We start from the raw sequence: 14,750 nt of genomic DNA on the forward strand, positions 1-14,750 counted from the left end.
AACAATAATGACATGATGATAAGGCGATAGTATAAATGACTACATACAGTACAGTTTATTGAAAGATAATTGCAGGCTAAACATGAACATGTGTACAAAAATTCCATATTGTTGAATTACTATAAAAAAAATACTTTAACATATAATAGAATTGAAAATGCAGTATTGTCGTTCATTTATGTATTTATTTTTTTGTAAAAAAAAAAAAAATCAGCTTAATCAAACTGTATTCAGTGTTGTTTGGCTACAATGTGCAAATTACATAAGCACAATTGCTAATAAACAGGGCAGTATTTTGCTAATGTGAAATATTGTCACCAAATATAGTATTATATACTCTAGTAATTACAGTCGTTCCTCGCTATATCGCGGTTTCAATATCGCTCCTTCACTATATCGTGTTTAAAAAAAATGAAAAATAAATAAATGATTGCTGTTACGTGGATAACTTTGGCATATTATTTGTCAGAAAATATTGAAAGACAAGTTATATGTACTGTAGTATTCTGGTTAGTAGGAATCAGTAATGTTATGAGACATGACGTGAGATTACATTACCTTTTCACACTGCATGGAGACTGGCTACTGAGCCAGCAGAGTCGAGTCGACATGCCATGGCTGAGACGTATATCGAGTGGATAAAAAAGTTATCCTCCCATTCCTTGTGGAAGTGGTAAGTTTTTAGCTTCTTTGTTCTTCTTACCCACTCTGTTTGAAACAGTTTCTTAAGTTTAGAGTAAGTATATTGGAGAGGCTAACTAGTTAGCCCGGTAGCTTGCCACACTAGGGGTGGCCGTCTGCTATGGCCCTGCAGAGCTCCCATAGCCTGTGCAATGTGACGTAAACGAAGCATAGTAGGAGTGTAAAAGTGACTATTGATGTCTTATTTCATGTCTACAGGGCTCTCATAATTTTAAAACCCGAATTTATAGGTTTTCGAGAATATTCCGTTTATTAATGTTGAATCCTACTTCATGAAAATTCACTTACCGCGGTCGGGTCTGGAACCAATTAACGGCGAAAAACAAGGGACGACTGTATTCCCTTTCAAGAAGACATTTGATCAACTTTTACATGGAACATGTATTTGCAGAAAAGTAAAGCAATGTAAAAATAAAATGACAAAGCATGCTATTGAAATCACAGAAAAAATATGGATAGACTTGCATGGTTCCATACATAAACTCAAGCTAAGAGTCTCATGTATTGCTAAGTGGAAGCATTAAAAAAAAGGAAAATAACAGCATGCACATGTGAAATATTTAACAAGAAGAAGGAAAATACAGCTACCAACAACGATTGTTTGGAGTACTGATGACTGAAGAGCACAACAACAGTAAGATCACTCAGCAGCAGCATGCATAACAAGCACGTCCACACAGTAAACTTCTTGCAACAGTCTCTGGTTCCATTTACCTTCACTGTCCGACATGGCACCTTGTAAGTCATCCATGATGAATGCGATATCTCGATCGTAGCCGCAAGTCCGAGATTCTTCCCTCATATGTTGCTGAACCTCCGGCAGAGAATGGCTAGATCCAAATTGGTCCCTGGAGTCGGCAGCAATTGGAGGGAGAGGTCCAGCTGAAGCCCTAGCCATACCCATAGGCTGCCCCACAGGGCTCAGAGGGCTCTCCTCCTCTGAGTTTTGAGCCACAATGGGTATGCGGCCCCGACTTTGGCTGATAGGCAAACTGGTGGGCTTTGCTCTGGTCACACCAGGCGCAAATGCTGCATCTAAAACATCCCCTTCTGTTTTAAGTCTCAGTGAGGAGCTGGAAAGATCCCGTTTGATTGATAGATCCAAGCCATAGACAGACGAGGGCCGGGAAGATGGACGAGATGATGGTCTGGAGCGGCTGCCGCTTGGGTAAGTGCCATCATCCTGGACAGTGGCCCTAATAGTGGACCCGAGTCCAAGGGACTGTCCAAGAGAACCAGCAAGATTTGTCCCCAGTGAGGAGCCCAAGTATTTCTGCTGCTCTGATAAGTTCTTCCTTAGTCCAAATGTAATCTCATCCTGAAGCAACCTTGCCCTAGCAGCCAGATTGGTCACAGAAGAAGCTCCCGATCCCATGTAGCTACCAAAGTCTGGTTCCAAATCTCGACTCTCCTGAATGGGGGAGAATTTAGTGATGGCTTTTGGGTCAATTAAAGCCTTTTTGTTCTTCATCTGTTTCTGGTAAAGCACAGCAGCCGGGAGTTGTTTTGCAGCCTGTTTTTCCAGAGTGAGCCTTCCAATGCTGTACTTTTCACCTTTTGGGAAGTGGCGAAAGCTACTATCACTGGGGAGATACTGAGGAAGTCCCAATCCTGGTAAATGCTCTAGTCCCTCAGTTCCTCGCCTGAACTCCTGCTTGATCTGCTGCTTCAGCAGCTTTAACTCATAAGGTTCCTCCATAGTGTCATCTTCTCCTTTACCATAACCTTGAAGTTGGGAGGGCCCTAAAAAATCTGCTACCTAAACAGAAAAAAAGTATGTTAATTAAAAAGTAAGTAGACATAAAGTTGATTATTATTGAAAATTAAGTGGGTGTACCTCTGTGCGTCTCACTTCTGCTGCCCTAAGTAGTCTGTCAGCCTTAGACAACTCCTTATCAGGCAGGGTAAAACCAGAACCCAAGCCAGTGGTACCCAATCCTGTGGAGGCTTTGGTGAGTTCCCCAATGTCCTCGATCAGCACATAGTTTCTAGCATTGTGTTGGTCAATATCAGCATAGAAGGAATCTGCAGATATGCTTGACATGGGACTAGAGGCCATGCTCCTTTCCTCTAGCCCTAGCCTTAAGTCCAAGCTGCCATACTTGCCTCCAAGATGAGCCACACCATAGCCACTTTCAGAGGAAGTCGGCACAATGATTAGAGGCTGGTTACGTATGACTTCATAGTTAGTCGAGATCTTAGGTTCTAAATCGGACAGGTTGGTTTGACGCTGCTTTCCTTGTAAGAGCAGAGCATGTTGGTAGCTGCTAGGCTGATCCTGACCATGGGAAATGGATAAGGTTGAGTAAGGTGACACCTGTTGGTGGTAAACTGACTGCTGCTCATATAGATTATGTTGACTATAATGGCTAGTGGTTTGAGTCTGGGGAACATACTGGCCGTAATGAGAGTAGGGGCTTGTTAGCGTGTTATACTGGGAATCGGCTTCTGTTTGTGGGGGAATGAACTGATCAAACTCAGACTGGGGAGCTGTCCGTGGCCTCTCCAGGCCATCACTCCTGTCATCTCTAATGTTGCTAACCTCACTGTCTGACATGTAATCTCTTTCCTCTGCCACCCCCTGGAGATAGGCCCTTTCCCTCTTCTCTCGTTCTTTAAGCAAGGCCTCCTTTCGTCGATTGATACCCATTTCCAGGTACCTATAGCAATAAAGACATATTCAGTAAAATTTCTCTTAACATTTCAAAGAAAAACTAAGTTCTCACACCATAATACCTTTCACTATTTGTGAGTTTGGAGAAGTCTCACTGAGGGGTGTCAAGGTAGCCTTTTAGCCCATAAACTATCAAGGTAAGTGTGGGCATCATGCAGATGGATTACGAAGGATGATTCCAAAACAGGAACAACAGCAATGGTATTAATCAAATTTATTGGTGAATACTGTTTAATGGATTATGTCACACAAAATCATTTCCTAAATAGTGTTAACTCTGCAGCATCTCACCGTAGTTTGGCATCAATTTCCTTTTCCTCTTCATCGAGTTCAGCCTGTTTCTTGCGCAGTTTTGAAGATTCCCGCTCCACCAGATCAAGCTCTTTGTCAATATCCTGTAGGATTTTCGCCCGAGCCATTGTGGTACTGCGGGCAAGACGGCGACGAGCAGAGTTGGTGCTGTAGCCTGACCGTCCCATCAGCGAGTCATCCTCGGGAGGTGGGTCTGGAAGTGTCCGCTTGACCTTCTTACCTGTGCCAGAGGGAGAGCCTCGCCCCTACAGCACATGGTTAACCAAATGCTGAATCAGGATTTGAAACACAAACCCAAATTTCAATTAACTGCATAACTTACGGAATAACTTTCTGCATAGTATCCACTCATCCTGTCTTCTGTGGTAGGACTCAGTGATTTAGGCTCAGATAGAAACTTCTGACCAGGCTTCAACCGAGGGCCGGAAGAAAATCTGGTTGGGTCCGCAGTCAGCATTCTCTGTCCTCCAAGTGATTTATCAGGGGACAGGGGGGATACTGAGGTATAGAAACCTCTAGATCTAGCTGGTGCATCAATTGTTAAGTGTGTGCCGTAACCCATTTCATTGGCTGTGTGTCTTCTATCTGAATCTGTCTGACAGCTCAGACTACCACCTCGCTGAGAGTTTTCAGGAGCTGAGATGTGTTTGATTATTTCAACCTTGGTGTCCATCTGGACGTTGGGTCGTTTGATGGTTCCAGAATGATCGGTCTGAACGGATATTTCAGCGACTGTCTGGATAGCAATGCTAGAGACCTTAGAGCTATGTTTTCCTTCACTGCTGTGCTTGCGAGAGCGCCGTCGGGCCTTTGTTGGAGCATCCCATTCATCTTGGTCTTCATCGTCAGTCTGGGCCGAGCTATCAGTGTTTCTCTTGTTTTTCTTCCTTCTTCCGATGTGCTGCTTCTCTGTTGAGTCTTCATCATCAGTCTGCACTCCACTGTCAATTATCTTTTTACCTGTGTCCTGATCATCTTGAATATTTTTTTCTACAGTATGCTGGTCCTGACTTTCCTGTGTTCCAGTCGATGGACCTGTAGACTCATCTTTGACAGGCCAATACTGTCCACTGTCTCCAACTCCAGCATACTTGGCCTCAAGGAGGTTTGTTGTAGTACCTGTGTTACCATAGTGCTCATCTAACTGCCGCTGGAGTTGAAGCTGGAGTTGCTGGATTTGCTGCAGTTGTTCTTTTTGTTGGGCATAAGTTTCCTGCTGGGCTATCATATGAGCATGGTGTTCTTCCTCTTGCTGCAGGAGAAGCTGTTGTTTCAAAGCCTGAAGCTCCTCAAGCTCCTGTTGCAACATTAGCTGCTCTTGTTCACGATAACGCTGGATCTCTTGTCTCTCCCACTCTAACTCCTCTGCAAGACAGAGCTGTTTAAGCTTCTCCAGCTCTAGAAACTCCCTCTCCATCTGGTACTGAGCCATCTTAGTGCTGTCTAAACCAGGAAATATTGGAGATAAAGCTAACGCATCCAGAGAAGCAGCCAGTGCTTCCAGGGTGGTATCTGAATACATTTCGGGAAAGCCTGTTATGATATCAGCCAATGCAGTGGGTAGAAGTTCCTTTGGGAGCACTGTGTCATAAGGAATAATTTGGCCTTGGTCTGTGGCAGGTATAAAACTATATTGTTGGGGCACAGACTGATTCTGGATTGTTGATGTAGGCACTAAGGTAGTGCTAAAGATGGAGCCAGGTTGGGTGGTAATTGCGTATGTTGATGGAACTGGGGCAGAAACAGAGGAGTAAACCATTCCATCTGAAGTTCTTAGAGCACTATTTACACCAAAACCAGCAAGAACATCCTGGGAAGATGAAGAAGTAGTCATCCCAGGGAAGGCTGTGGTAGCTTTGTTAGTGTAGTCAAGAGCTTTACCTGCCACAACAAGTCAAGGGTATAGTTTTTACTAAATATAATATACACAATATTACAAATAATTTTTAAATTATGCCGAATGCACATGCATATTTGAAGTCATTTGAAGTCTAGCAAGATGCAAAACCAAAATACTGAGGGAGTACACGCAGGCACACACATGCATCTGTTTGAAGACAAAAGAAAAAACAATAACACACAATTAAAATAATGAAAACCAAAAGTACAACAGCATGCAAAATAAAAAATGTCTCTTAATACAACAACATTCATCCAATAAATAAAATATTTGATCATGCAGCATAACTATAATTGTACTCACCAGCAGGGAGTTTTGTGGCAGTGAGGTCAATAGCGCCATCTGTAGATCCATTGAGGTAGTCATATTCCCTATTAGGATCATAGGGAAAGAGCCCTGCCTCTCTGAGGCTGGCCTCAGATATTGATGCTTTTTCACCATTGATCTCTCTGTTGCCATATCGTCCAGCACTATCATACTGATCAGCTTTGTAGTCCAAACGGTTGTCAGGCTGAGTTGTGACAGGGGGTTGTGTTCTACAGCTTCCAGTAAATGGCAATTTGTAGATAACATCACAGCATACACTCCTTCTACCAGCAGTAAGATCAACTGGTGTCCCATCATCTTCGACAACTGTGGTTATTACTTCAGGACTTGTTCCAGATAAAGCTACCATTGCTCTCACTGGTCTGTAGTTGGACAGATCCATGGCCCCTGTCGCCTCCAAAGACATGACAGAGTCCCCACTGTTGATGTCTGTTGGTGCAGAAGTCACTGGCCTCCCTCCCCTGGCTAGTGAGCCAAAGGAAAGATTAATTGGTATGTCTTGAGCTGTGGATGCTACAACGGTAACTGCAGGCAGGGTGCTCACAGGTCTGTAGACAATCTGTGCCAGTGGTTCGAATGGTCTGTATGTGGTGAGGGGCAGTGGTAATGATGTAACAGGCCCTTGCAAGTCTAGAGGTTTCTCTGCTGGAGGGTTGCAATATGAAGCAATGGTGGCTGTGCATGTGACTATTGTGATGCTGTCGGTTACTACAGACAGTGTTGTCGCTGGAATAACCTCAGCGCTAAGATTTACGATTTCAGGTTGTACTGCCGTAATTTGACGAACACTGTCATTGGATGACTGTCTATATAACTCAGTTGGAGTCAGGTCCATGCCTTGGTCAGTCATCTTTGCACCAATTTTTATGGTCCGTAGATCCATAACATCCCCAGGATAGATTATTCTACCATTTTGTTTAGGTTGAGCTTGGTATTTACTTTCATCAGGTTTTATGGGTGGTGTATGCTGTGGAAGTCTTTCATGGACAACAGACACAGTAGTCCTCTGGACCTCAGTGGTTACTACTTGAGTCACTAAGCTTGGCAAGATTTCAGCAGGCTGACTGGTGGTAGAAACTGAGGAAGAATACTTGCGACTCATACTGGAGACAACCTTCTCTGGTCCTCGAATTTCTTGGCTCTCAATTGACTCTTGTTGAATTTTAGTGATGGTGATTGGAGCAACAGGTCCACCAGATGGAATGTCCTGGGCAGCAGGTGTTGAGGTTCTCCTTGTGTATGCCTCAGTGGTTATTATCTCCAGAGGGTCATCATATTCTGATGAATACGTTAATACCTGTGGTTGTTCGATTGAAGGATATGAATCTTTTCTGCAGGTTTCGTACACATTGAGAGGGATATCTTTTTCAGCTGGTATGTTTATTACCAATGGTTGCTGCGTGGTTGAAGCCTGCCTTCTTGCAGCAGCAATGCCCTCAGTGTTGACAACCTGGGCCGGCATTTCAAAATCTGTAGGAAAGGTAAATATTTCACCTGTGCTGTATGGTTGATTTCCAATGGATGATACAGATGTTCTCCTTTCTCTTGAAGGTTGTTCGGATGGAATAACTTTATAGGGCATTGAAGCCACTACATGAGGCTGTATCACTGATGACATCGGTGCTTGTCTCGCAACAGCCTCCTTTGTTATAATCTGTGCCGAATCCGGCTGCAATGCAATAACTTCAAGTGGTGGTGTTGAACATGGCATGACTGATGATGAAATACTTCCATAGACATGAGGCATATAAGTAAAAGAAGGGTCCTCTGGTTGTGGTGTTATATGTTGTGTCTCCATTATAACAGGTGAGGGAATCACTTCAGCAGTTGCAGCTATCTTCTCCATTGTTAACTGAGTCAGATGTGCAGGAGTTGTGGCAACCTCTTGACACACCTGAGGTAATATTTGTACATCTGGTATTGTAACAACATAATCATTTTGGGATTCTGTCTTTGCTACGACTGTCCTCACCTCAACTACAGAATATGGTTGCTGTGTAGGTATTCGCTGCATGGTTTGTGGAACTGACTGGAATTCACTAGTAGACATCAGTGAGTCAGTCATTGTTTCATGCCGCATAGGTTGCTGCTGAAGAGGAAGCTGCTGACTCATTGCTATTACTGATCTTAGAGCTGCTTCAGTGAGGACGGTTCCACTTGCCATTTCTGGTTGTTTTTCTATTTCAGTTGAGGACATGATAACTGTATTTTCTCTGGGAATTTTTATATCGGAAGGTACTTCAGGCTCTAGCGGAATAACAACATGTGTCAGGGGCTGAGTCGGCAGTGTTCGTATTTGTGATTCAGCTGAAGTCTCTTGTGAAAGTTTCACACCCTCTGAGACTATTTTTGTATGAGTGACTGGTGATTCAGGTTGTGGTCTTGCAGTGACTTCACTTATAATTTCTGAAGTCTTTGTTGTGTTTTGTTGCATTAGTGTAGGTGGTGGCAAGGGCTGACAGACCGGTTGTTGTTGTTGCATTATCACAGGTATATATGGCTTCTTTATTGGGTCTGGTACACTATAGGCCTGAATTGGTATTTCCTGATCAGACCCAGCCTGCACTTCAGAGACCACTGTCACTTGTTCCAATGGAATAGTTGATGCTATGGGTATTGGGGGTGGATGCCTCACAGTGGGGACAGAAGCTCTCCGAACTGTGGCCTGAGCTAAAAATGTGTCACTGGGTGATTTCTGCTCCGAAGGCGTTGTTCGTATTCCTGGCCTTTTTGTAGTTGGGATGGAGCCTCGTCTTATTGGTGCCTGGACTGTTATTACTTCTGTTGGTGAGCCAGGCTCAGATGGAAGAGTTATCACTACATATGTTTTCAAACACTTGGCATGTCTTGGAGATAAAGGTGACTTTGGAGAGGTTGCCCCTGACTTACTCTCCACAGGTCTCGTCAGGGTAAGTGAAAGGGCATTTGGAGGTTCTTTGGTACGAGGCAATGTTGCAGCTTTTGGTGCAACAGGAGGTGGTTTGACACTTTCTCCTGGTTTGTGGCTGAAAACCAGTCCAGCTGGAATGATTACAGGCTTAGGTGGTATTGGTGGGGGAGCCTTTGCGGGACTAGAGCCACTAATCGTAATGGAAACCTGTTGTACCATTGCTGAAGTAGCCGTCACCGGTGTGGGAATTGGTGGTTTTGGATAAATAGTGGGCTTCGGTAATGTGGAAGGAGGTGGGGGAGGTTTATCAGATACAGCTATTTCTACTGTTTCTACAACATTAGTTCTCATGGTAGGGTTAGGTGGTCGTGGTGGAACTGAGACCATTGGCACAACTGCCACTGAAGTGGATGGTAATGCTGTATCTACATTGGATGTATCTGACGTAGCTGTTTTAGATAGGGCAGTACTGGTAATGACAGGTTGTATACTTGGTGCCTGAGATGCAGTAGAAGAGATTGTACTGCTTTGTGGAGTGTGGTAAAGTCGAGAGATGTTTTCCGCACTTGGCACTATGATGACTACATGCCCTGGTCTTGTTGGCGTCACTACTTGAGGTACAGCCACATCATCAGGTTTCATCTCCTCCATTCTTGGCTGAATATCCACAACAACAGACTGCATTGCCTGGACAACAACTGGGGTTCCTGTAGTCATGGTGGTAGCCATAGTAGTGGAAACATACGAAGAACCCCTTGTAGGTAGCCGTTCCTTGCCATGCTCAGGTAATGAAACTGAAGTAGACCTTGGGGGAGGAGGAGGAGGAACTTTCTTTTTGACTATAGTAGTTGATGGAACAGATACAGGGATCACAGCTGATTGAACAGGGCCTGAGTTTACCACATTTGGTTGGGCCTGGGTTGTGGTTGCTGTGATTGTGATTGCTGAGCCTGTCGTAGGTGTTTGTGAAAAGATAGTTGAAACCACGTCAGGCATCTGGACAATTACTGGTTCATGGCGTGTTCCTGTACCAACAGTAGCAGTCGAGACATAATCTGAAGATTGGATAGAAACTGGAACTTTGCTGATAACATGTGATTCACTAAATTGAGCTGGAGGCTTAGCTGTGACAAAAACAGGTCCTAGACTTGGTGCTGACACCTCTAGCACAGATGTCTCAATGGGTATTTGAGAGGGAGATGAAACCAAGTCAGGCATTTCAACAACTGGTGATGTTTCCCCTGAGGCTTGGATTGGGACCTCAGGAATAGAAGCTCCGACCATTTTGACTGTTTCAGCTTTGAAAGGGTCTGACACCACATCTGATATTACGACTGCAGAGCTTTCCCTAGAAGCCTCACGTTTAGCAGGCAACAATGGCAAGCCCTCTCGGGCGGATTGAGTTATGAAGGAAGCTGTAGGTGTAGAAAGAGGAGTTGAATCTGACGATAAAGGTGTCTGAGCCTGGAATGAGGATGAGGATGTTGCATTAGAGGCCATGCTAGAATCTGGTGTGGCTGGTGAAGTTGGTGGGGACAGTGGTGATACAGGGGAAGGTGTCGTGGTTAGTTCTGGAGCTGATATTGGCGTTGGAATAGGTTTTGGTTCTGGTATTTCACAGACCACAGAAATCGGTTCCATTTCAGTAATCTCAGACAAGGGTGGGCTTATGGATTGATCCTCTTTGGTTTCAGAATCATCACTTGGGGTAATGTCAGAAGAAATCCCAACACCATACTCATCTGCAAGACTGTCATCCTCTTCTTCCCCTGATGAACACTGTGTAATCTTGAGGTCGGGTATGGGGAAGAGAGCCTTTCTAAGTGCAGGATCTAGCGGAATCATGGGCCTAACAAAACCTATAGAACCAGAAGGCGTGCTTGGAACAACAGTCACCTCAGGTCTCTTAGGGGGTTCAGAAGGGCGTGGTGGGGCTGGCCGTTTCTTTTTCTTGACTGGCACCTCACTCGAAGCTTCAGTACCTGCCGGAGGATCACATTCTTCAGTGTAGGATATCACTTCGGTGGGTATGATTACAACACAGGTCTCAGCACCTGAAGGAGGTATAGATTCCATGGCAGTCTGGGCCTGTTGAAACTCTTGCTCGATCATCATCAATTCCCTCTTCTTTTCCATCATCTCTTCATAAACCTCCTCTGGAGACCTGAGTTTCTTGAAAGGTTCAGGGCTGTAGTCCTGTTTAGGTTCAATGTTTTGATATTCACATATCACAATCTCTGGATCCTCAACCAAGGATTCATAGAGATAGTCCTCTATTGCCATTCCTCCATAAAGTGGCTCAACGTCAGGAGGACTATCACCTGGAATAGCTTTGGCCTTCTGGATAATTTCCTCATATGCCTCTTCTGCACTCTTTAATAATTTTGAAACTGGTTCCTTTCCTTCAACTGCGGTGAATGGTATCACTGTTGGAGAAGGTTTGCGCCCTCTTTGTACAGCTTGTCCTGTTTCTGGTTCTGATTCAACACTGGCCCAGTATTCAGAGCCCGATGTTTTATTGGTGTCATCCATTACAGTGGCTTGTCTCGGATCCTCTGCTGAGGAAGCACTTTCACTCACAGACAAGAGCTCATGGACGCTTAGTTTGTTCTTTTCTTTCCAAGATTTCTCATCTTCAGATGAGTCTTCAATGATAGGGAGTGGCTGGGTTGAGTGTCTGAGTTTACCTTTGTGATACTGTTTGTCACCAGTAATTCTTCTGTGACTTGGACTGCTATCACTGTCCTCTTCCAGGGATGATGCAGATGTAGGTGATGACCCTGGAGTAAAGCTAGATGCTTGAACACTGGATGAACCCTTTGACAGGGATTCAGTGATACTCTCTACCTCTTCATCAGTGCTTTGTCTTTGTCTGATGACTGGAATGGCTTTCTTAAAAGTTGTACTGGGAAGTGTTTCAGAAGCTCCAGCACTAGCCATGAGAGGGGATTTTCTCCATGCGAAAGTTCCTTCATTGTATGTGCTTCCTTCACTAGACAGTGACTTCAGTTTAATGGAGGTACTATCAAGCACAGCCTTTCTGACGTCTTTTTCATTGGACAATTTCTTTTCTTTCTCACTATCAGAAAGGGACATTTCCTCTTCATCACCCATATCCATTATCTGACTGCGGATAACGTCTTCATCTTCTATAGATGAGTCAGCACTTTCAGTTTTGATCTCCTCACTGATAGACGACACATCGCTCACCTTCAGCCTCCTCCTTTGAACCTCAGGTGAAGGTGAAGGTGTGAAATCACTTCCACTGCTCTCTTCCATTGCTTGGAAACTAAGACGCCTTTTCCCACCTTCAACCACCTCCTTAACTTGCAGGCCTTGTTCTTCTTCTACATTATTTTTAGTTGAACTGCATACCACCTGGGACTCATTCAGTTTCTCTGAAAACGGTAAAATTTGAGGTTGAACGTCATCTTCTGCTTTAGATTGTGCCTTGGTAGCTGTCTTGGACACAACTCTGTTCTCGAATTCATCTATTCCACCAGCATGGAAAGATATCTGTAATATCGCAGCTTCTTTTGTAATTTTATCTGGCTCATTTGTAGATTCTGGTTGTTGTTCAGAGGGAAGGGTGGTATCAGCTACTTTTGCCACCACTTGATTGCTGTTAGCTGATGTCAACCGTGGGACTTTTGCGACCAGCGCAGGTTCTTGTGACTGTTCCTGAACTTCAGCCTTCTGAACAGATGTTGCAGGCTCACTCAGTTTGATTTGGTCTTCAACCTTTGCTGTCTTGACTTCAATCTTCTCTGATGGAGGTTGTTGTGTTTTATTCATTGGAACAGTAGACAACTCAACTGTGGCTTTTGAGGGCTCAGTTTTGTCAGTAGCTATGGGAATTTCTTTCACAATTGAGTCCTCTTTTGCCAAATCTGTTCTTTCTACAGTTACATCTGTTCTGGCCAATTCAGATTCAGGGACCACTCGTGGTTTAATGGTTTCTGCTGTAGATTCAACTAACTGCTGTTTTTCTTCAATAAGTGGAACCTTCACTGCATTTGGTCCAGACTCAAGTTCAGCTTTTGTAGTTGCTACAGCTGTGGCTTTTGGTTTGATGTATGTGGGCTCTATCTCTGTTGCTGGCCTTGTTGTTGCTGTCGGCATAGGCGTGGTTGGTTGTTCTGTAACTCCAGCTGCAAGCTCAGCCTTTGCAGGAGCAGGTTTTAGCTCCACCTTTTTGAATGCAAGTATGGCTGGTGTCTCTGGCAAAGCTGTTTCTAGTGAAGGCTGAGGCAATTTTCCTGAGTCTCCCAGTTGTTCCACCAAAGCCTTTTGTGTGTGGCAGTTTAGACACAGCCATTCCTTCTGCAATAAAACAAACACAACATGATTAATAATGTCACTGCACCACTACTACAAATGCATCAAATTGGTGTAAAAGATAAAATCACTGGTAGTAATATTTTTTATTCAGATGAAGATGACGTTCTATTGTTATCACACAGAACGTCTTACTGTTGTTTGCCAACTTTTGCCCATTTTCAATAAGAATTTACATTAACTCAGAAATTGAACAGGGATGAATATTTTCCCTAAAAATATACTGTATGAAAGATACTCTTTTAATGTATAGGCCAGCAGGTCACAAAAATGAATTGTCAATTTTGTTAATGTTTTAATTGGTCAAAACTGGAAAAATGTCACATCACACTAAATTCAACACAACAGCTAAATACATTATTCAGTTTGTTTTTTATTATGCTTGCTTGCAATTATAACCACTACAGATGATGGCCCACATGATAATCCCACAAATCATATCAATGCTATCCAGATAATTACTTGGTAATCTGAAAGTCCAGCACTTACTGGCTTTCTGATGAAATGTGATAATAACAATGAAACCAGAAATTAAAAAAAAAGGATCGGTCATATTCTGCAGAGCAGAATATGAGCAATACCAGAAACCAGAAGGTTGGCAGTTCAATCCTCGCTCCCTCCACCCTGTCACTGGGCAAAACACTTCAGCCACCTTGCCTTCTCAGCAAATAAATGTGGTATGGCATCTTCAATTAGGTGTTGAAACTTTCTAAACCATACAAGCCGATGGCAGAAGGGGCTTTTTTGTGCTGATAATCCTCCTGATCAGAGCAGCCATTTGAAAGAACGGCGCCGCAAATAGCAAGTAATGTGGCCTCGTTGTATCTTTTGTCGCTGAGAGGGTCGTGATGGGGCCTCCATATTAATGACGTGCTTAACAGAGACACTGAACAGCATACCATAGTGTGGTGGGTTTATAATAATAAGTTTTGATAATGATGAGACCAAACAGATATTGTGCATGTCAAGTGATGGCAGATGGCGTGCAGCAGTGTAAGGAAATGTGGTAATGCAAAATAAGAATACATAAGAAACGCGAGTGTAAATGTGTGACAAAACTAATAAACGGTCAACAAAAATTATGGCTAGAATTAAGTAATTACGGCACAAGCAAGTGCACGCCATGTATTGCTTCTGCGTACGCAAGCATATGTTTTGACCACATAACATATGCATACGTTTTGGACGCTTCGCGCTGGATGATGACGTCACTGCTGCTAGACTGCAAAACTATTGTCGAGAGGCGTCCAAAACGTCCTTACTTTGCATATTGTCCCCATAAATGTCACTTAAAAGGAGTTTCAAATGAAGACATATGAGTTAAATATAAATACTGAATTACTGTAAGTGAATTAATTGACCAAAAGGACAAAAAGCGAATCAACTGTATTTCACAGGTCCACTACAACTCCCATGACCACCACATACGCAGACGATGACATCACAGACACAGGCTGAACGTCTTTATCGTCTTTATGCTGTCTTTATCATTGAAAATTCAACAAAACACACATGCATATAAAGCCTGCCGTGCTTACATCCAATGCTTAATTTCCTTGTATCGATTCAATCGAATGATTACCTTTTTAAACAATGTTAGATCGATA

At 43.5% G+C, this 14,750-nt stretch overlaps 1 protein-coding gene across 8 annotated transcripts in view; it reads right to left on the reverse strand.

Moving 5' to 3' along the window:
* The window catches only part of pclob (piccolo presynaptic cytomatrix protein b), a 72,157-nt gene that overhangs the window by 30,547 nt on the left and 26,860 nt on the right, over positions 1-14,750 (reverse strand). For 6 of the 8 annotated variants that reach the window (XM_054775578.1, XM_054775577.1, XM_054775575.1 and 3 more), the window contains exons 14-18: positions 5,892-13,128; positions 4,011-5,569; positions 3,668-3,933; positions 2,540-3,362; positions 1,417-2,461 (exon numbers count right to left, since the gene is read on the reverse strand). In XM_054775578.1, the coding sequence (XP_054631553.1) occupies positions 1,417-2,461; positions 2,540-3,362; positions 3,668-3,933; positions 4,011-5,569; positions 5,892-13,128 (10,930 nt within the window). The remainder of the gene's footprint in view (positions 1-1,416; positions 2,462-2,539; positions 3,363-3,667; positions 3,934-4,010; positions 5,570-5,891; positions 13,129-14,750) is intronic. The other 2 variants (XR_008570337.1, XR_008570338.1) reach the window with 1 other exon arrangement.

The sequence above is a fragment of the Dunckerocampus dactyliophorus genome, chromosome 5 (assembly GCF_027744805.1).
Source record: "Dunckerocampus dactyliophorus isolate RoL2022-P2 chromosome 5, RoL_Ddac_1.1, whole genome shotgun sequence".
Taxonomy (NCBI): domain Eukaryota; kingdom Metazoa; phylum Chordata; class Actinopteri; order Syngnathiformes; family Syngnathidae; genus Dunckerocampus; species Dunckerocampus dactyliophorus.